Raw genomic sequence first — 22,649 nt, 5'->3', positions numbered from 1 at the left:
TACATGAAAAATAACATTGTTCCCCAGTTTCTGATTTGGGCATACGTGAGATATTTTTAGACACATACCCAAATCATACACCAACAAAAGACAGTAGTTTTTTAATCTTAAGTGTTATGAAGTGAAACGCAAGCAGTTCAGTCCGCTCGTTTTATTGTGTTTAACTACAGCTGTCGTCAGTGTTTTTGTTTGGCAATGGCAGCAGGTATGTGCTAAAACATCAAATTGGAGAATGTATTCTGTCGATTGTGGCACTAAACAAAACAACAAGATGATATTTTAAACTCCTTATGTAGCCGAATCTGTGATGGTTTGTATTGTCCGCCTCCAGTTTTCCCTTTGTTTTGCCTCCAGCTAATGCTATGACATAAGCGTGACGTCGGCCGTAAAGGGGTCTATATGGATAATTCTCAAACGCATCGATTCGCTTCAGAAGACCTTTGTTCAGACCATGGGGCCATGTCGAGCAGTTCTTTGATCAATGGACGCACTTTTTGGAGCTTCAAAAAATTGCCCCCATTCGCTCCCATTCTACAGCTTGGAATAAAAATAATACAGGGTATTATAACTCCGGCTGCATTATTCTTCAAGAAGAAAGTCATATTCAGTCAGGATGCCTTGAGGGTTTCTTGCCTGAAGTATACCTTTAAAGCTGGAATCTATACCTTCCGCCTCTTTATCACCACCTCGGTTTAAAACATGAAATTGCAGGTATCTTTATGTATTCATTTCAAGTCAAATGACTTCAAACTGACATTTTCAACGAAATCATACCCAACAGCTTACGTACATTTTAAATCATTATTCTAAGCTTTTTTGAGCCAAATGCAGGTAACAGAAAACCTGGAGTTGGAACCAAATGACTATAGCTTTAGGCAGAAAGGTGAGAGCTCTGAGAACTTCAATCACAAATGTTGTTCTTACAATTCTCGCAATTGTGCCAGCAAACTTGGCTGCTTTAACTTTATAAACTATTTCCATTGACAAAGATGAAAAATATACAAGAGCCATGTTCTGAGACACTGTCCAATCCTGTGTACAGTATACAGTATCTCACAGAAGTGAGTACACCCCTCACATTTTTGTAAATATTTTATTATATCTTTTCATGTGACAACACTGAAAAAATGACACTTTGCTACAATATATAGTAGTGAGTGTACAGCTTGTATAATGTCGTCTTTACACAGCAAAGGCGGCACAGAAACCAAATCTGAAGTGTCTTAAAACCACGAAAATGAGCGTTTACACAGAGCGTTAATGCGGCTCTAAAGCGGCATAAATGCATTTACACAGGAATTAAAATAATGCGAAATAATGCTGAACATAACCATAAAAGCACAGTTCTAACAATATGCTGATAAAATAATATCTTAAATTAAACAATATAAACTCAAAATATATATATACTGACACTAATAATAACAATGCATACTTTAGGATAAAAGCAATAATAGGCTATAAATGCAACATTTTAAATGATTTTCCTAGCTAACAAACACTCTCGGGCACCTCACAGCATATTGAAAGACGGCAACAGTTGTTTCAAAGAGCCACAAAGTCACTGTCGACCAGGTAAATGAACAGTTCCGATGTTACAGCAAATGTTACCAGATCGTTTTCGTGTATGAAATATTGTCCTCACTGAGATGCGTCTGGAAATATAACGACAAAATCCTGAATTTCAATCCTAGCCCGACAAGAACCAAATAATTTACGCTCCTAGGGCCGGGCATCTGTGCACAAGCGCTACTGTCCTCACTTTACGATCTGGACTGAAGCACACTTCAATTATTATGATGCGACTGTTTTGAGGTAAACGGTAAGAAAAGCACACACTCTCTCATCACAACACAATGTTAAGTTTGTGATTTATTATGTGTTCGACTTCATGCGTGTGACCCATCTGCTTAAGTAACACGAGAGCTTTTCAAATAACTCTGCGACACTGCATAATGTCCGACAAACCTAATATTTGAAGTAGTTTGAGACACTCAGTAAAACATGTCTGCATGTGATCATGTCACACGTACCGGAAGTTTTTTTCCATGAAGGAGATGAGCTTAAGGAAGAATTTAAACAATGTCATGAGTTCAAATAAAAGAATCTGCATGCCGGGCCTGAGTCACAAACAAACATACTCCAAACATTTTTCTAAATTAACTTTAAAAAGAAACTAAATGAAATAAATGTAATTTGCCATTAAAAACTAATCTAAACTATTTTAATGGCTGAAAACGGTCTCAAAATTTACATCCTGCATTCAAACTGTGCCACAGCCTGCCTGAGTAAACAAAAATACTCTTAATTCTCTATACTTAATACTCTAATAATTTTATGAAGAAATGAAACTAAAAATCTTTTGAATTATTTAAAAAAACCTGTGTTGTTATTATTAGCCTAAAACAAATGTGGCTGTGTGTTTTGGGCTTCATCTTCACTCTCTCACTTTCTGCTGACATGACAATGACGTAGTTTAGAGCGGCTTTAATGCATTTACATTTACACTAAACCTGAGCCGCATCAGAGTCGCCTTTGATACTAGGGTCTGAGGAGGGTCAGAGGCGGCATATTTTAGATCGGCTTTCGTGCGGCATTGCGTCTTTACACAGAAATTTAATCCGCCACAGAGACGCCTTAACTAGCCTGTGTAAAGACGCCATAACAGTGTAAATTTGCTGTCCCCTCAAAATAACTCAACACACAGCCATTAATGTCTAAACCGCTGGCAACAAAAGTGAGTACACCCCTAAGTGAAAATGTCCAAATTGGGCCAAAAGTGTCAACATTTTGTGTGCAACCATTATTTTCCAGCACTGCTTTAACCCTCTTGGGCATGGAGTTCACCAGAGCTTCACAGGTTGCCACTGGAGTCCTCTTCCACTCCTCCATGACGACATCACGGAGCTGGTGGATGTTAGAGACCTTGCTCTCCTCCACCTTCCTGCCCCTCAGATGCTCAATAGGGTTTAGGTCTGAAGACATGATTGGCCAGTCCATCACCTTTACCATCAGCTTCTTTTGGGGCCGTTATCATGTTGGAATACTGCCCTACGGCACAGTCTCCGAAGGGAGGGGATCATGCTCTGCTTCAGTATGTCACAGTACATGTTGTCATTCATGGTTCCCTCAATGAACTGTAGCTCCCCAGTGCTCCCGAAAAAAACTCCCCAGTGCTTCCCAAAAAACATGTCCTTAGGCATTTCCAAGAACTACGTGTGTTATGGTCTTCTTCTGCAGTCCGTATTTGGAGTTTCTGCATGAGAGCGCCCTCTGGCTTTCGGGTGCAGCAGCATTTTATCGTACTTCACTCACAAGCTGTGCATAAACCACGTGATATATATCACGTATATCACAGCTCTATCTTGGTCTCATCAGACAACAGGACATGGTTCCAGTAATCCATGTCCTTAGTCTGCTTGTCTTCAGCAAACTGTTTGCAGGCTTTCTTGTGCATCATCTTTAGAAGAGGCTTCCTTCTGGGATGACAGCCATGCAGACCAATTTGATGCAGTGTGCGGCGTATGGTCGGAGCACTGACAGGCTGACCTCCCACCCCTTCAACCTCTGCATCATTGCTGGCAGCACTCATACATCTATTTCCCAAAGACAACCTCTGGATATGACGCTGAGCACGTGCACTCAACTTCTTTGGTCGACCATGGCGAGGCCTGTTCTGAGTGGAACCTGTCCTGTTAAACCGCTGTATGGTCTTGGCCACCGTGCTGCAGCTCAGTTTCAGGGTCTTGGCAATCTTCTTATAGCCTAGGCCATCTTTATGTAGAGCAACAATTCTTTTTTTCAGATTCTCAGAGTTCTTTGCCATGAGGTGCCATGTCGAACTTCCAGTGACCAGTATGAGAGAGTGAGAGCGATAACACCAAATTTAACACACCTGCTCCCCATTCACACCTGAGACCTTGTAACACTAACGAATCACATGACACCGGGGAGGGAAAATGGCTAATTGGGCCCAATTTGGACATTTTCACTTAGGGGTGTACTCACTTTTGTTGCCAGCGGTTTAGACATTAATGGCTGTGTGTTGAGTTATTTTGAGGGAACAGTAAATTTACACTGTTATACAAGCTGTACAAACACTTTACATTGTACTTTACATTGTAGCAAAGTTTCATTTCTTCGGTGTTGTCACATGAAAAGATATAATAAAATATTTACAAAAATGTGAGGGGTGTACTCACTTCTGTGAGATACTGTATATACACACTGGACTGTGACAGCACATATATTGCTTTAACTGAGACTCACCTGAGTGGCAACATTTAACAGAGCTAATCTTCCGTTCTTTGACACTGTGAAGGACATTATGGGGTGATCCTCTTGAACGCTGTAAATACACACCAGCATGCCTTTGTGACTCATAAAAACACTTACAGAATAGCCAATCTGGTCTAACAGAACTGAAAGTAACAAAAACAGTGAACATACATGTTCCTGTCAGTCAGATCTTCAAAGTTGTATCCGCGGATGCGCTGGTGTGTATCAGAGGCCAGCACTGTTCTGCCGTCGCTCAGACACCACAGGCACTGCACACGGACACCTTCCCACGAGTCCAACAGATTTCCATCCAGATCCTGACAAAGAGCACAGTCACAGTCACACCACAATATACTGAAATGTCAGTTGTGGCAATAACATTTTAAACATCCTTAACAATCAAACAGCAGATTTACTTTTTTCTGATGATGAAATGTCCTGTTGACAGCAGCGTAACTTTGTAATGGTCACTTACACACTGATAGAACTGGCCTCTCTGACCTCCGGTAACGAAACGCTTGCCGTCTGGGTTCCAGGCCACACTGGTCAAGCTGTCTTCATGGGACTGGCTCATTTTGGTTCTCAGTTCCCCCGTCTAAGTGACCACAACACCAATTTAAAGAGAGAGGAGACCTTGCGGACAGAGTCTGAAAGCTGACTCCAGGTCAGTGGAGTCTAAACCCTCACCTGGACGTTCCAGAGCCAGAGCTCAGAGCAGTCGTCTGGGCCACAGGCTATCAGATACATGTCATCGGGACTCCAGGCCAGATAGGAAACCCCATAGGCATGACCCTCTAGAGTCTTCAGCTGCTTGAGCTGGTGAGTTTCCTGTCAAAACATCACAAACAATCAAACTTGTCCATCAATGCTGTGTCACTTCCTAAATAAGAGAAAAGTCACTCACAGGATCAACCTGCCATATTATGACTGTTGTGTCTTTGGATCCCGAGGCCAGTTTGGTGCCATCGTTGGAGAATTTACAGAACCAGACTTCATTGCAGTGCTCGGTCAGAATCTGCTGGGTGTAGCAGGGGAACTGTTTCCTGTAGATAACAGAGCATGTACCTTAGAGGGGCTATCTGGAGTGGCAAAGCTTCAACAAACTCTTAATATTATATACAGTACATTAGCCCTCAAAGAGACCTCATAGACATTCTTTCTGTACTTTTACATGTTTTTAAGAAGCCAGTGGTCATATACCATCATGTTGAAATACAGTATATTGTGATGTCTTGAGGTTAACTGTAGAAATAAGTTGTTAAATTTCAACACTGGGATTCAAGTTTTGTAAATGTCACCACTGTCTTAAGGATTTGGCTTTCTTGAGAAACGGGCCGGATTCAAAAAAACTTCTTAAGACAGTTCTTAAAATTTTTCTCAAGATTGATCTTAGATGATTAAAATTAAGACAGACTCACGGTTGTCTTATTCTCATAAGGTGATGTTAAATGTATGTATTTGGTTGCTTCACAAGTGACGTGTATTGTATTGTATTGAGCCAGAATCATAATATTGATGTTTACTTGCCATTAAGGAATATTTATATTGATATAATAATGATTAGGTCTAGCTCCCTTGCTTTGGCTTTCATTATTAAATACGGCGTGCTTTTTACATGATTCTGGGACAAAGTGACTCGAAACGGAGAGGGTCACAAATATTAGCCATATTAACGCTTGCTAACATTTTAGCTAACATGCGATCGTAAATGCCGTTTGACACATCACATGCTAATATACAGTATATAGGCTATATAAGAATGCGAGGTGCGTGTTACACAAATAAAGTTTATTGTATAGATAAACAAACATAGTTACCACACGAGCAAGCGAGTGTAATCATTAACAAAGCATATCATTTTATTCTTACGACAGAAATGAAGATGTTCTTAAGAAAATATTAGAGAACTTATTAAGAAATGTTTGAGAATCGCACTAACAAACATTCTTACAAACTTCCTAAAATTTATCTTAAGAACAATCTTATATTTTGTCTTAAGAACAGTTTCGTGAATCCAGCCCCAGGATGTTCATGTCAGAGTAGCATTGTGATATACTTTATTTCACAGTGGAAAGTCTGGAATACCTTTGAATATCCAGAGGATAGAAACCTGGCAAAATTCCTTAAACAGAGAGAGCTATATTTTATTGCTATCTCTACGTTCGAATGGCTATTCAGTTTTACTAATATTAAATAACTTGCTCAGCAATATGTACCTGCTGCACACATGGTCTATGAGCAAAGACACCGAGTCCAGCCCACTGTCCAGTTTGGTGTTATGGTACAGACAGCGATCTCTCTGCAGCTCCACCGCCTGACGCAACAGAGTCTGCAGACGATGGGGCGGCAGCATCACAGACGGAGGCAAGTACGCTGTGGCAATACATGAGAGAGAGAGAAACAGAGAGACAGAGATGGAGACCATAGAGGTTGTGGAGGGTTAGACTCCGTTTCATCTGAATTCAGCCAATACTGGACATAAACTGAAATGGATTTGAGATTAGGTAGGGCCTTCACATTCTTTAGGTTACCCAGAATTCAATTGATCTCCTGAATTGGCTGAACTGAAATAGAACTGACCCAAACCCTAGCTGAAAAAAAGAATTACATGAAACTGTAAAAAAAATAAAAAGAGGGGGTGGAGAGGGGAAGAAGTGTGAAGAATTCATGTCAAAAGTAATAATAATGACATTACAAACATGGTAACATTACTAGCGGGACTGTTCCTACTATGCAGTACATTTTTTTAATTTCTATTCAAACGTGTTTCTACTGAAGCACTTTTTACAAACTTGCCTTGTTGCAACTGCAACCAACAATTATTTTTATTGTCAACTAATCTAACAATTATTTTTTACATTATTTGACTAATCTAACGATTATTTTTTAGATTAATCTAATAAAGATTTTTTTGGAATACTTTATTAATCCTTTGGCAAACTTTCCAATAAATAATAAGTTCTAGTATTTTCTTACATTATAAAGCATATCATACTTTTACTTTTGATTACATTAAAATCACTATTTTCCTTTAATTAAGTAGTTTTAATTTTAAAAGTCGAAAAATACTGTTTTTTAATGTACTAAAGTAATGTATTAGTGCATGGACTTACCTAGAGCATGATATATACTCTGTATTCTTTCCTCCAAGTAAAACGTGAGTAAAATGTACTTGAGTAAAAGTAAAAATACTACCATCTATCTCTGTTTATTGCTCAGAGTTTCTTAATCATGCTATATTTATTCCTCGCATAAAGTCACTGACAACTTTTACGGTGGTTTCATGATGGTTAGTCCTGTTTGAAGTTTAAGATTAACTTAAGCAGGGTCACAATCTGGAAAGGTTAGGGCTGTGCGATTTGGGGAAAATATCTAATTGCGATTTTTTTGACAGACATTGCAATTGCGATTAAATTTTTCTAAGTCAAGCTTCAGCTCAATATTGTGCAGCACAGTATGGGTATTGTTACCCTGCTGAAAGAAAACAATAAAAAACACTACAGAAATTCTAATTGTTTCCATTAAAACCATTACAAAATTCCTTTTTTATTCGAATAGGACTTACTATTGTTCTATTGGTTCCCAACTGCCAGATTACATCACACCAATAGAATCCAAATACAAGTGCACACTATTATAGTTTACATTAAAACAAATACAACTCCCATTATAACCCTTAAATCCATAAAATGTTCTATTGTGTTAGTGACTTATTAAAATAGTACATAGGTTACACAGGCTGATTTATTCATTTTTAAGTATTTGGGATTTTAAAAACAAGTAGATAAATGTGCTGAATGTGTCGTTTCATCCAAGTGAAAATAGGCAAAACAGTGAGATAGATTTTACATTTGTTTGAAACACGGAGCCAGGCGTGAGTTGACACAGGGTGCGCGTGTGTCAAGCCTCTTCCGAGACGCGCAACGCGGGGCAGAGATGCGCGAGTATGCGAGTGTGCGGTCTTCTGGATTGGAATTTTCTTTAGTATTTATTTGCCTAATATGATCGATCTGACTCTGAATCACACACTCTCTCTCCCTCTTTCTGTTTTTTTTTTTTTTTAATGACGGATGTTTACGCAGTTGGCTAGGGCAGTGCTGATTGGGCATAACGGAGGTGCGCTCACTCAGTTGGTTTGCAAGAATGCCACTCAAAGCGGGCTTGGAACAGACGCGTTTCATATTTTTCACATCGCAGCCTCTTGCGATTAGCAAATCGCAACGTTTCGATTAATTGCTCAGCTCTAGTTCACATACACTAACTTACACTAGTACAATAGCATTAATGTAAATCATTAATGTAAAGCGTAGTATTAAAGCAAAGTAATTTATTATGAAAGTCTACATCTACGTGTCCCTCTCCGTCTGTTTGTGATTGAGTGTCCATACTGTGATGATCGCATTCCGGGGGAATCCCTCCATCCATTCACTAACTTACTGCGTCCAAGGATCGCGATCGCTGTTTGCCGGGTATATTATAGCCTACTTTCGCTTGTTCTGGTGATTAACTTACACACGCCGGGAACAGAAACTGCCATTACAGCAGATAAACGTAAATAATATGACGCGTCGTTGCAGCCCTAGTTGCAACGCAGCTTTACAGTAAAAAAAACATGCAGAAGTAACAAAATCACACACATGTGATTGCATAAGGCTGGGTAAATTGAGCTAACTATTCTTTAAGTTAAAGGTTTTTCCGAGAAAAACTAAGATACACTTAAAATAATTTGCTGCCATAATTTATAACATAACCATATTGATTTCTGTTTAAGTCACAAAGTCCAAAAGGTACTGCTTAACAGGAATGCGATTGCTTATAGCGTTCCTTTATGTAGGTTTAAAGTAACTTACTCTGTAGTTTGTCGAGGAGTTTGGATCGCGAGACCATCCCTTTCCCCTCCCATTCAGACTTAGCACGCAGATCATCAGAATGACTGCACATCAGGTACCTAAAGCAGCATCAACAACACTGATCAACATACTGAACAGAGTGATTACAACCGTAATCATGTGTTACCATCAGTGTTGGGTAAGTTACTCTCAAAAAGTAATTAATTACTAGTTACTAATTACATCTTCAATAGTGTAATTAGATTACTGTACAAATTACTCTCCAAAAAGTATTTAGTTACTTATTACTAATTACTTTCTATATTCTATATCAACCTTGATTAGTTAAGTGATTCAAGTATAGGCATAAAGGGCTCTTTTAATTCATTTAAATAAATTACATTTATTACAAATGTATTACAAATGTGAGAATTATACATTAAGGCACAGCTTTTAAAGTTAGACTTTGAATTCTGATGTCAATTCCACTATTGCACACACATATATTACACAAAGTATTTAGTTTAATTACATCAGAAGTAACTGTAATTAAATTACAGAAAAAATAAGAGTTATCCCTTACTTTACTTTTTCAAGGGAAAGTAGTTAAATTACAGTAACTAATTACTTAGTAACTAGTTACACCCAACACTGGTTACCATGTGTGCAAAAGTGTGAAAACATTATATGACCAAAACAGAATTGTTTTTGCTTAATCGCTTTGTATAGGAAACAGTTATAAAATAATGAAAGAGGGGGTGTGCTTGAAAAATTACGAAAGACATCATTAATGGAATTTTTCAATTAAATTCAGAACCAGTAAAATGTTCATTATGAATCATTAATGTCTTGTCATTAATGTGTAAATATGAGGTATGATGTGTGCAAATGTAATCTGTGTGATGCCAGAGACGAACAAGCCATTTTTCCAATTTAAAAAAATGTGCCTTTTTAAAATATGACACCTTTTACATTTCTCAAAAAATAAGAGAAATGAACTCTGAAGTGTAGAGTATCTGGACAGATGAGTAATACCCGCTGAGGATGTGGATCCGTTCGGTGTTGTACTTGAGAGGGGTGAGTTCGGCTCTGAGCACCTGTAGAGCCTCCAGAACCTTCCCATCCTCCAGATACTCCAAATACTTCTGCTGCAGTAGCAAGAATTTCATCCGCTGAAGGGAGAAAAATCGATCAGAACACTGGCAAAAATGACAGTGCAGATGTTTGGAGTACTTTGAACTCTTACCACAACAGCGCTGGGTGAAAGCATCAGTGCTTTCAGCTCATTGAGGTCACTCTCAGCCTATTACATTAAAAAAAGAAGATTGACTGAGGTTTCGCAAGTTAAGAAACCAAGCTTTAGAATAATTCAAAATAATTTTTGAAGCGCTTTTTCCAGTGTGTGTCAGTGCAAAGCAGTTTAACATGAACAGATTTTAGTACATAAAAGAAACAGCAAAAGGGGCTAGAAACATATTCAGGACAGAGCAACTTTAGATCTGTTTTTAGCCTCAGATGACTAACCCACAGACAGCCTACAGTCTGTTTAATGACCAGTTGATGCTTATTACACACAAAGGGGAAGGCACTTTCTTAATCTGGCCAGGTTTAATCTCACTGACTGTATTTGTGCAATTTCTAGGAGACAAAAAGCACACTGATGGTAAAGTACTACTTCTGTCATAACAAAAATTGCTTTGTGTTGTCAGTACTCAGTATAGTCTTTTTGTCTTTTGATATTCAGCTGGACTCCACAAAAATGGCGATATATGTAAATTTTATATGTCATATGTTTTCAGGTGTGTTACCATGTAAGATTATTCCAGTGAACTAGTTAAATAGACAGATTTAAACATATTTTAAGTGGTTTAAAATTGATAGTTTTTGTTTGAGTAGTTTAAAATACACAATTCAAGTTATTTTCTTGTTATACAAATTAGCGATATCAATTATTTTTTTAACTGGTTATCTTATTTTATCTACATTTGAAAAGTTCATTTGAAAGTACAGATAACTCTGTTTTAAAAAGTTGTTTATTGTGCATTCCAAGTAATAGCAATCAAACTGCAGTTGGGTTGTTTTGATTAAGTAATAATACATTTTTTAAAAATACAGCTAACACAATAATACACAATTAAAAACATGATGACATAATAAAAACATGTTTTTTGACCTTTTTAATGTCATCTGCTTTTACAAATGAACTCTTCATTAACAATAATGTTTAATCTTTTCAACTGTAATTTTTTGCTTATGTTTTTTGTATAAATAATTTTATTTGGACAAGACAGAATTAGCACCATGGTTTTCTTTAAAAAAATTATATCCTGACTGGTACATAAAAAACTGATCATTATTCAGTACTTCAGTATTTTATTCATACAGCATCACTCCACCGTGGTACTGTTATAAAACTACTTGAATGGCTACCCTCCATTTTGAAATGTCAAGAGTGTATAAAGACAAGGCATGTGAGCACAGGACACATTTGTGTACCATCTGCGTGTTCTTTGTAGCCCTTTGGATCTTACAAAACTTACACAATGCATTAACTCGCCACATAAAGCCTCCCTCTCACCTTTTCCCACTCTCCCTCCATCACATGATTCCGGAATTTGGTGGCAGCAGGATGCTCAAGTCTACATCCGGATTCCTGCATCAACAGGTCCACGGTTTGACTAAAACAACACAAATGGCAATGTGTTAATGAATAATGTGAAATGGATCAACTTTCCTTTCCTATGACAGGCAAAATTATTTTCACAGGATTAAAGTTTAAGAATAGATTGAGAATTTCATAAACACTTTTCTTTCACACACACAAAGTCTCCTGGCAAAAAGAAGTCAGTGCTTTATTCAACAAAACAATGAACAAATAAACGCATGAAGACGTAATTTCCTGAAAGGACATCTCTCCCACCCAATGGACTACTTGCACGTAGTCTTCCACGTTCTCCTCGATGCGACTCAGTCATTTCTGGTAACAGTGTTAAGCGTGTCTACATGAGGAGATCATGGTAGATTATTTCTATTTTTAGAGGGGTCACTTCATTAAAACAAAAAATCCTGTTTGTGATGTTAACATGCTTTAATGTGGGTCTTTATGACAGATCTTAAATTAGCAGAATTTCACCTTCTAATATGTTTATAAACATATACTCATCTGCCGAATAATAAAGCCGTTGTATGCACTCCACCGCTTTCCTAAACGCTGTTTCCTAACGGTTTAGTCTCATTCATAGATTATATTTCATACATTTTAATGACAATAAAATGACACCATACAATGATGTGGATTTTAATTAATTAGACTTTCATTCACATTGCAAAGTATTTAAAAATATGAGTATTTTAAAAATAGCACTGTTCAGATAGAGCAGATTTAATGCCAAATAAATACATTAACTGCGCAAATTCTTTCTGGTAATTATCCTTAAACGTTATAACTACACTTTTTATAGTTATTGACAAAAAAAAATGCATTTACTAGCATTACATTTGTAGATAAAAAAACGACACAACATAGTGATCCAAACATTTAATGACTGTGTTCGTGCTCTCTCACGCATGAAACACGGCGGTATTTAAAGTCTATAGTCGTTTAATCCAAACAGTGCTGCTATGATTCCCTGTTAGTCTCCTTCAGCCTTCTGTGATTTACGTTCGGCCGTTAAATGTCTGCAACGGAGCTGTGTGTGAGGAGAAAAGGTGAAATGCTATCGTTCACCAGCCATTACTTTCTCAGATCGTTTGAAGGTTTTGTACCTAGTGATGTTTAGAATATTTCTTCTTATGTCGCTGACAATGTATGTACGTAGAAGTCGTATATTTAACCGTTTAGGTTTCACAGGGAGCAACAGCCCATAGTTAATAAATATAACCGGAAACGATTTCAAGTCGGAAGTACGTCACGGGGCTACGTGCAAGTAGTCCATTGACTATAAACAGTAAATAGTGAACGGAAACAAGTTTAACTGCCTTTTTATACCAAAAGGAAGAGAGAAGTGTTGACACTAGGGATGTAATGGTATCAACATTTCACGATATGATAGTACCTCGATATGAAGACTACGATACGATATTTGTTGAATTTTGTGCAGGAAAAAAAACTAAACAAATGAAGACTTGGAAAAACGTGGTATAAGTGTTTATTAAACTATGACTTAACAAAGATCACGTTTATTATTTTTAGATTAGGTCATTTTAAAGTGCAAAGAACAGTAATATAATAGCATAAAAATTAATAACATAAAAATTGAGAACATGAAACATGAAAAAATGAAAATGAAAAAAGTTTGAGTTGTTTGTCAACTTTTAACAACTCACAACCAGTCAGGTACTCGCCTCATTCACTGCTTCACTCACACACTCACCTCATCCACTGCTTCACTCACTGCTATTTTTTTTTTCCTTGTATCATCATGAAACTTTTCGGGGTGACGTAACAAATGGCTCTTCATATTAGTCGTATTCTCCGAATTGTACTTCACCGCAGTCTGGCAGTGTCTGCATATTGTTTTTTGTCTGTCCGTCACCTTTTCTCGTTTCTTGTTACGGGAAAACCGAAACGCTTCCACACATGCGATTTATAATTCGCTTTAGCTTCAACTAGAGGTGGGAGGAATGGCCAAAAATGTATTTCAAGGAATGAGTAATTTTATTTCATGGTAACGATATATTTCATGAAACAATCTCCCATTATAATTTTATATTTTATACTTCATTTTTCTTAGATTGATTTAACTAATTTATTTATTACAGTTCATTTAAATGCTCACCATAGTTAAAATGTAGGTAAGTTATGAAAATGTACTAAAGATATCAAATTAAGTTCTGATAATCAGATGTATTATTTATTCATATTTATCTTCTGGCTATATCATATGTATACAGTAGGAAGATAGACAACATATATAACAATAAAGTATGAATATGCACAAACAATGAGAGTACAGTATATGACTAAACTGGTGTTCATGGGGTCTGTACTGTAGGTTTTTATCGCTCTTCACTCTCTATTAGATTAGCACTTTTAGTGTGTTGCGAATCTCTGTCTTTAGGTTAGTTTATTCTCGGGCTTGTTTTTGCACTGCGAGTCTCTGGTGACTCCTCACGCGTCTCCCAAAACTGGAGGTAGAAGCGCATCACATCAAAGCGCTCACGCGCATCATCGCGCATTTCAACGCAAGTTTCACCTTGGCTCGCCTGAAGTTAAACTTTATAAAACTATTAACAGCTTTTCAAAACAACCTGACTTCTGAAATACTGTTGAGAATGAGCTTTTTTAAATGCTGGCGCAGATCCCTGCACGAGCACTGCGGGTGAGAGAGAACACGCCGGACTGGAGCGGATCACTAAACTACAGACTGAAAGAAGGTCAAAAGAATGTTTGATACGTTCATTTGTTACGGGTGGATTAATTCATTCGTTTTTTTCAGAATAGCGCCTAATTTGCAGAGCGCCGAGTTAACCACGCCCACTTATTTACATTCCGCGGAATACATGGAATAGAAAAATCTTTTACGGTTGACATTTTATTCCGCGGTAACAGAATATTCCGTCATTCCGCCCAGCCCTAGCTTCAACAATTTGTAAATCCGTTTCTATGCCACTAGCGGCATCCACCATTTTCGCTCAACTTGATCTGTAGCGGGCGGCAGCAGAGCGCAGAGGATGATGGGCACGCATGGGTTGATGGGAATTGTAGTTCCCGCTTCCCTCAACTCGCTCCATTCGGCTGAAAAAACTACACTTTGCCTGGAAGATCTATCGTCATGCGACCACGATAGTATCGAAAAAAAATGCTATCGCGATACTTCGATATTTACAATACCGTTACATTCCTAGTTGACACACATAACAAAGATATTCTGCAGCACACGTTTTTTTCTCTTAGTGAGCAGCAATATATAATCTACAAATATGCTATATTAACACATAATGTAGTGCACCATTCTACACTACAGCATACATTAAGGCTATTTATGATCACAAGCAGCACCATTGTACTGCATTTGCTGTAACAGCAGTAGGGTTGGGTACCGTTCACTTTTTAACCGGTACCAAAACGGTACCTGGAATTCGGTGCCGGTACCAAACGGTACCTTTTTTCGATACTTTATTTATTTCAGTGAAAAAAAGTCCAAACCTCTCAATTCAAACATTTTGTTGAAATTTTACACAAAGACTATAGAAATAACAACAGCATTATTATTACAACCAGCTTATTCTATTTCCTCCTCACACACATAATCATTTATTCATGTAGTGTGATAATTTACCTAAACAATGAGGCCTCCACCATTAACAGACCATTAGATAATATAGAAAAACAAAACTTGAAGTCTACAAAAATATTTTTAACAGCATCATTACTGAAAATAACAGATTGATTTGTAATACACATTTTTAACAGAGATACTGAAAGAATTACATATAAATATATAATTTTGATCATACAATAATACATAATGTAAATGTGCATCAGTCTCCTGCGGAGCTGTTCACAGCTTTAAACTGCAGCTTGACGGTTGGCCTCACTCACCTCTTTCCATCGACTGCTCTAATCTGTCACTAATAACTTTGTTTCAGGACTTCATGAGATGATTTTATTCATTGGTGGACAGAAAACACAAAGCACCTTAACAAACTTAAATGTTCAGCGCAGTGTTGTGTGTGTGCGTACCGGCTGCGTCTGAGCGCGCATTTCCTTAACGCGATTGTATGCTTCATTTTCTAAACAAGAACAAGTGAAATAAATAATATAAATATGATAACCATAATGTAGAGTCGAGTGTTTATTTTCATTTTGTACGTTGATAACGACAGCCTGCTTTATTAGCGGTTTTAGTTTCGCTTTGTGTGAAGTAAAATGTTCTCTCTCTCTCTCTCTCTCTCTCTTTCTCTCTCTCGTACCTGCTCACGCGCAGTACCCGATGCGTTCTCAAGTACCGAAATTTGGCACCGATTGATTTAATGTGAATCGATACTCGGTAGTACCGACGTAATTCGGTCGGTGCCCTTAAAAGTACAGAGTCCGGTACCCAACCCTAAACAGCAGAATGTATTGTACTGTTTGGCTGTTTACAGCTAGGGTTAGGCCGATATACGATGTCATCGTCCATCGCGATGTTTCACTGTAGACATCCTCCGATGCCAATTTGGTTGACATCGCCCAACCTATTTACAGCAATAACAACATTATTGGTTTGGTTGTCTAAAGGCCAAATCACACCGCACAGACAAATGCCAATGTCCTACTCGCCCCGCTCTGCGCCGGCCTCGAACCGGCGTCGGTCCGGATGGGAGACGGGCGCTCTAACGAGGAGACTGAAGACCGCAGTCTCTAGCGTCTGTCGCTAGAGCGTCTCTGTTGGTCGGGGAGTGAGGTTTACACACTGCACAGCTCTTCACTAGCTGGCCTCCGTTACACTAAAAAACACCAACAGACATGTTGGCAGTTAGGTTTAGAATTTTATGAAAAATAACTGTCGCGTTCACATTGCAGACAGACACCGACAACGTGATTGACATTAAGAACGGCGGCTGTAATATCTACTGTATTGCATTGCAAGGAACTAAAATAATGTAATGTATCAGATATTTTTCCACAACAGTTAATCAAACATCCACTTAAGACATATATGCTAATAGATTATATCTGCGTGAAATCTTGTTGAAACGTGTCTTTACTGTAATTTTGTGTATATGTGTATCAGGTTCACACTGTCTGTGCGCACGCTTCGGATGTCTGTCGGCTCAAGTAATATTGTAGCCTATTCATAACAAATTACTCTTAGTAATTATTTTAACATTAATAAGGTCCCGCACTTTATTTTCTCATTCCTGCACGTTTTAAAACCAAAATAGGCACGCAAGTGCTTTGCTTCCGATGAACACGCATCCTCTCAGAAAACTTACAAATAAGGATAATTTTAGATGTTTAAAACACTATTTGGAGCGGGATAGACAATGGCTTAAAGGTCCAGTGAAATCAAAATGAAAGTTTTTTTTTCCTTTTATTAAAAACAAGTTAGCCTTAAGGATGTCAATAAACTGATATGCTCCAAAATTCCCATTTAGAAAATATAACCAAAATAAACAAAATTCCCATTTAGAAGATACAAGCATTCAAAACTGATAGTCTGGCACGTGTGCTCAAAAAAATCTAGAAATTCCATGACATCACGCTACAATTTTTCACTATGAGAGCTGCGGAAGCGACGCCTCAAATCTGCCACTTGTTGGCACATTTATTATGTCCCACATGGTGAATAACGCACAGCCCAGCTAACAATTTTTGGTTCCCAGAACGCTCCCTTAACGTTAGTTTTTGGTTCCCAGAACGTTATTTTCTAAGTTTCGTTTTTGGTTCTCCAGGAAAGTTTTCTTTACGTTAATAGAACGTTAGTTTCTGGTTCCCATAACGTTCTGGGAACCAAAAACTAACGTTAAGGGAACGTTACACTAACGTTTTATGTCCGTAAAGATAACCAAAAACAAACCTTAAAAAAACTTTCTGGGAACCAGAAACTAACGTTAAGGAACGTTCCCAGAACGTTAGCCTAAAATATTTTTCTCGGTCCGTTTACACGTCAGTAATGAATACATCCATGCTGTGTTTTTATCCATCGCTTGTCTAACGTTAATCTAATTAAAATAAGTAAAATACATCATCCCACACAATATGGAGGATGAAATCAATGCATTAGATTATTATTTTAGCCTAATATTTCCTTTTTCATCACTGAAGTAGCCTAATTTTTGATTTAAACAGCACATATCATTTCTAATAAAACCACACTGTGTGTAGGCCTACCTCAACATCAGACACTATAGATATCGAAATAAAATAACCAATGACTTCAACACAATATTTAAAGCAGATTTTTATTGACAGAAGAATAAACATTTAATTATCTTCAGGCTAACAGTATTCTTGTCTCACCACAGAAGTATAGCGCGGCTCCGTCTTTAGATATAACAATCAAAAGCCCTGAGTTTCAGTCCTTTCATCATGGTCTGTTGATTTAGATGTGTCAAATCAATCGAAAATCACGAAAATATAAGTTTACTCTCAAATCTGTACAGTTTTAAATAAAAAAATAAAATAAATAAACCGCTAAACTAATGTGTTAGTCGGTGAGGTAAAACGATTTTAAATGAATTTTAATTTTTAAATGACGGGAGTGCGCGGCAGAGCGGAGAATGCACATGCTCGAGCACACACACACACATACAGTAACAGACAACCACACTAAAAAAATACACATGGATATAGATGATTGTATTTTCATTTAGCTTAACTAGTTTATTATTTTCAGCCATTAAAGGGCACATTTATTAATTTCATTTGGTTTTCAATGTGATCTTATAATTTATGTATTGCACGTCACTGACGTTTACCAGTTTTGACTATTTTTACCATAAAAAATAGCCAAAAAAGAACCATCAGGGAACGTTACTTTCTGGTTATTTTCTGGTTGCAAAAAATAACCATCAGAGAATGTTATTTTCTGGTTGCAAAAAAATAACCAATAAATAACCATCAGAGAACGTTATTTTCTGGTGGTTATTTTCTGGTTATTTAAAAAAAAAACAGCCTGCAACGTTCTGGGAACGTTATTTTCTGGTTGCAAAAATTAAAACCTGAAAAGAACGTCCTTAGAACGTTATTTTTTGGTTCCCAAAAAAATAACCAAAAGGGAACCAAAAACTAACATTGGGGGAACGTTCTGTGTTTGCTGGGAGTGCACTAGATGGGAGATGGAGGAAGATTCAGACAGTGTAACCATTAACATTAAAGTCTTAATTTCGCGTTAGTGTCACGCGAGCGGTTGCACGTGAGTGTCCTCCGGTTCAGAGACACGATAGTACAGAGCTGATCATATGCGCCGATCATATGCGCAAGTGATGGGAATTTAGATTAATTTGAGTGATTCGTTCTTTTTCAGTTCGTTCACCAAAATGATTCGTTCAGACTCGTTCACTGATTCGTTCAGTGACCATTTCGTCATATATTACATACATACGCCAGGAGGTGGCGAAAATGAGTACCTTATATGTAGTACAAGTAATTTTATAATGTGTTTGCATAATTGAAATCTGTATTATGCTACAATATATCATTTTCTGTTGTTGTTGCAAACGAGAGTGACTCACTTGCTGTATTGAGCGATTTACATGCTATCTCTAATTCATTTGGTCAGCAGCTCCTAGTTTACGAACGAGATGTCTGATTCATATGTCAAATGACTGACTAGTTCAATGAAGAGGCGTATTCGTTCAGTAGATCAGACCAATGATAGTGTTTAAACATCCCGCACTCAGGGACTATTGGCTCATGCTCAGTCAGTCTTTACAGCGGGACAGGAATCTCAGAATCGGGTGCAGATTAAAAGTGCCTGACATGACTGATTTCTCATAAAAGCAACATGTAAACAACAGCAGTATTAGCAACAACAAACTATTTGCATGCGTTAGCATGTTTAAGTGTCATGAATGTGTCATACACTTTAATTATTGTAAATATGATTACATAAATACATGCTTATAACAAACAATGCTATACTTTCATTAGGAAAAATAAGTTTTTACTACAAACCACAGTTAAATCATCATGTTTGTAAAATAGTACATTTAGGTTTTTAAAATGTAACTATCATTTAAGCATGATATTTACAGTACAACCATTTGTGTTGGCATGGTAAGACAAAGTACACCAAAAAGATGGTTACTACCTTTACTATATTAAAACCATGGTTAATTTTCATAAGTTTACATTGTGTCTATTTCTGTACTTGTTGAACGAGAGACCTCCTCTTTCATGTCGTTCACAAACGAGAAGTAGCAGGTCCTTTCGTTCATGCACGAACGAGATGAATGAGATGACTGATCGTTCATGTCGTTCATGAACGAGAAACAGCGGGTCCTTTCATTTGTGTATGAATGAGATCTCTCTCGTTCAGACTCAAGGGCGTATTCGTTCATTACATTCAACCAATCATATGCTCTGTCCAAACTCACACTCGAACGCCATTGGCTCGTGCTTTAGACACTCTTTCAGAAGACGCTCTCTATGTTCGAGGGAGAGTCAATATATTTCATGAACGAGAACGATTCGTTCACTTAAAAGAGTCGTTCAAAAAGAACGATTCGTTCACGAACGTAACATCACTGAGAAAACAAAACGTATCTGAACCATTTCAAGTCTACACAGAATGCTGTATGTTAAGGCTGTATGGAAGAGATCGGACATCGCAGCCCTGATGAGTAAGTTAAAGGAGAAGACAAACGCCAGTGTCACTCACCAACGTAAACAAGCTTCAAATGACACTTCACTGGTATCACTGACACTGATCTTCCTATTCTTTTCGATAGACTTACACAAATGCAGCTTTGCCAGTCTAAACGAAAACGCTATTGGTTATTTTAAAAGGGGTCAGGGTCACTTGGTATGTCTCCTGCTCTCTGCATTTTTCAGTTGAAATTACGTCAACACATCAAATAATACTGCGCATTCCACGGCATTGCAGTGGGGCTTTAATGTACTTATTTTTATGAAACCTCAAATTCGTCCAAAATCAACACTTTTTACCTTTGCATGAGGCTTAATGACCGCGTTTTCCGAATCATATGTTAATATGGGTCACAAATTATTTTGTGTACCCCGGCCCGGACCTCTGGTTTAAATAATTAGTAGGGATGTAATGATTCACTCAGCTCACGATGCGATGCGATTCACGATTCTGATCTCACGATGCGATTTATTCACAATTTACTCACGATTTATTTTTACAAAATGAGTTGAAACAAATTAGAAATGAACAACTTCCCTTGCATTACTTCTTAAATGCTTCACGTTTCTTTGTATAATAAAATTGTTTTTATTTCAAATAACAAAACTAAACTGCAATTTTATAACAAATTAATAATAGAAAAAGTCTCTTTAATATAAACAAACTAATACTGCCTGTGCTTTTCTTGGATTTTTTTGCATTTAAGAAATATCAGCATGTCCACGTTTAGGTTTGCAGTGAACATGGCGGCCCCTGCTGTTCAAAAAATGTATTGCGATTCAGTTCACGCCTCAACCAATTTGAATCGTCACACATTATAATCGATTTTCAATTGGCTCACGGTGAATCGTTACATCCCTAATAATTAGCAGTGTATGTTGATATATATATAAGATATACAATATGGGTTGAAATTAGCTATTTGAAAATATTATTTTATTCATGCTTTCCGCATCGGATGCTCAACTTTAAAGTTCTGTATTCTGACACATTTCCGAGTGAAAAGGAATTTCAAAGGAGAAAATTAGTGGGCGTGGCTTGCATTTTTCACTGCGAATTGATTGGATGTGTAAAAACAGCTGTTGCATTGATTTTGAAATGAAACTGGCAGCAGACTGACAGTTGAAGGGGGAGGAGTTAACGGATGCTCCGGCTAAGCCGTCTAGTTTACGTCATTTGAGATGGATAGTAATTTCAGGGTACATGAATTAAATATATATATATATATTAGGGGTGTAACGATTCTCGGTAAAACATCGAACCGTTCGGTTCTCCTATCACGGTTCGGAACACACGTGCACCGCGATTACTCTGATGTCGCATCTATAATACAGTTTTGTGGGGAAAAGGCGCATAAATCACAGAGGGCTGCGTATATGCTTCCGATGAATAATAGCCTACGCTCCACGTGCGTTTTACGTGAGAGTATCTTACCAATCAGCTGTTAGTATGTACCTTTGTTGCTGACGTCACATCACCGTTCCTTGCGTGTACAGCTGCTGTTCAGCATGGCAAGCGAAGGGGATAAGCCGCAAATAGAGCCTCCTCCAGCTTCATACAAGTCTGCTGTCTGGGAACACTTTGGGTTTCCAATACGTTACAGCAGCGATGGTCACAAAAACGTGGACAAAACAGTCACANGCAAATAGAGCCTCCTCCAGCTTCATACAAGTCTGCTGTCTGGGAACACTTTGGGTTTCCAATACGTTACAGCAGCGATGGTCACAAAAACGTGGACAAAACAGTCACAGTGTGTAAAATTTGTATGACGCGAGTGCCATACTCCCAAGGCAATACAACTAATATGACCGGACATTTACGCCGTCATCACCCGGGTGTCGTCAGCTCTCGAGCGCAGGTGAGACCGAAGCAGTTTCAGCATAATATTTTATTAAACAAAATATATATACTATGTAAAAGTAGTTTGATAAAGTTTTTAAAGAAACATTTTAATTGCGTGAAAAATGTATTCTATGAACTATTATTAATTTAATATATTTGCAGGGTCAGCCTGTTGCAGCAGAAGCTGGGCCATCCGGAAGCCAGAATCCCCCTGAATCCCCACCTGTAAAGAAGTCTGCAATGTCCGAGCTTTTTGGAGATTTTTTTAGAGCACCTGACAAGACAAAGACTTTTGACAACATTGTAGAGGAGGAAGTAATGTCATACAAAGCAGAAGATTCCATTGACACAGATGCATATCCACTCGCATGGTGGGAGCTGCATGAGAGCAAGTACCCTCATG

General features: G+C 37.7%; 1 protein-coding gene across 3 annotated transcripts in view; it reads right to left on the bottom strand.

The window, feature by feature from the left end:
- wdr26a (WD repeat domain 26a) overlaps nucleotides 1–22,649 on the bottom strand; it is a 41,923-nt gene that overhangs the window by 4,259 nt on the left and 15,015 nt on the right. For all 3 annotated transcript variants that reach the window (XM_057324901.1, XM_057324899.1, XM_057324900.1), the window contains exons 2-11: nucleotides 11,686–11,785; nucleotides 10,354–10,410; nucleotides 10,143–10,279; nucleotides 9,129–9,226; nucleotides 6,495–6,651; nucleotides 5,183–5,321; nucleotides 4,966–5,106; nucleotides 4,754–4,873; nucleotides 4,450–4,595; nucleotides 4,270–4,348 (exon numbers count right to left, since the gene is read on the bottom strand). In XM_057324901.1, coding sequence (XP_057180884.1) covers nucleotides 4,270–4,348; nucleotides 4,450–4,595; nucleotides 4,754–4,873; nucleotides 4,966–5,106; nucleotides 5,183–5,321; nucleotides 6,495–6,651; nucleotides 9,129–9,226; nucleotides 10,143–10,279; nucleotides 10,354–10,410; nucleotides 11,686–11,785 — 1,174 coding nt within the window. The remainder of the gene's footprint in view (nucleotides 1–4,269; nucleotides 4,349–4,449; nucleotides 4,596–4,753; nucleotides 4,874–4,965; nucleotides 5,107–5,182; nucleotides 5,322–6,494; nucleotides 6,652–9,128; nucleotides 9,227–10,142; nucleotides 10,280–10,353; nucleotides 10,411–11,685; nucleotides 11,786–22,649) is intronic.

Source organism: Triplophysa rosa, linkage group LG25, assembly GCF_024868665.1.
Source record: "Triplophysa rosa linkage group LG25, Trosa_1v2, whole genome shotgun sequence".
In the NCBI taxonomy this organism is placed as follows: domain Eukaryota; kingdom Metazoa; phylum Chordata; class Actinopteri; order Cypriniformes; family Nemacheilidae; genus Triplophysa; species Triplophysa rosa.
Note: the sequence above shows the minus strand (reverse complement) of the source record. Positions and strands in the feature narration are given on the sequence as shown.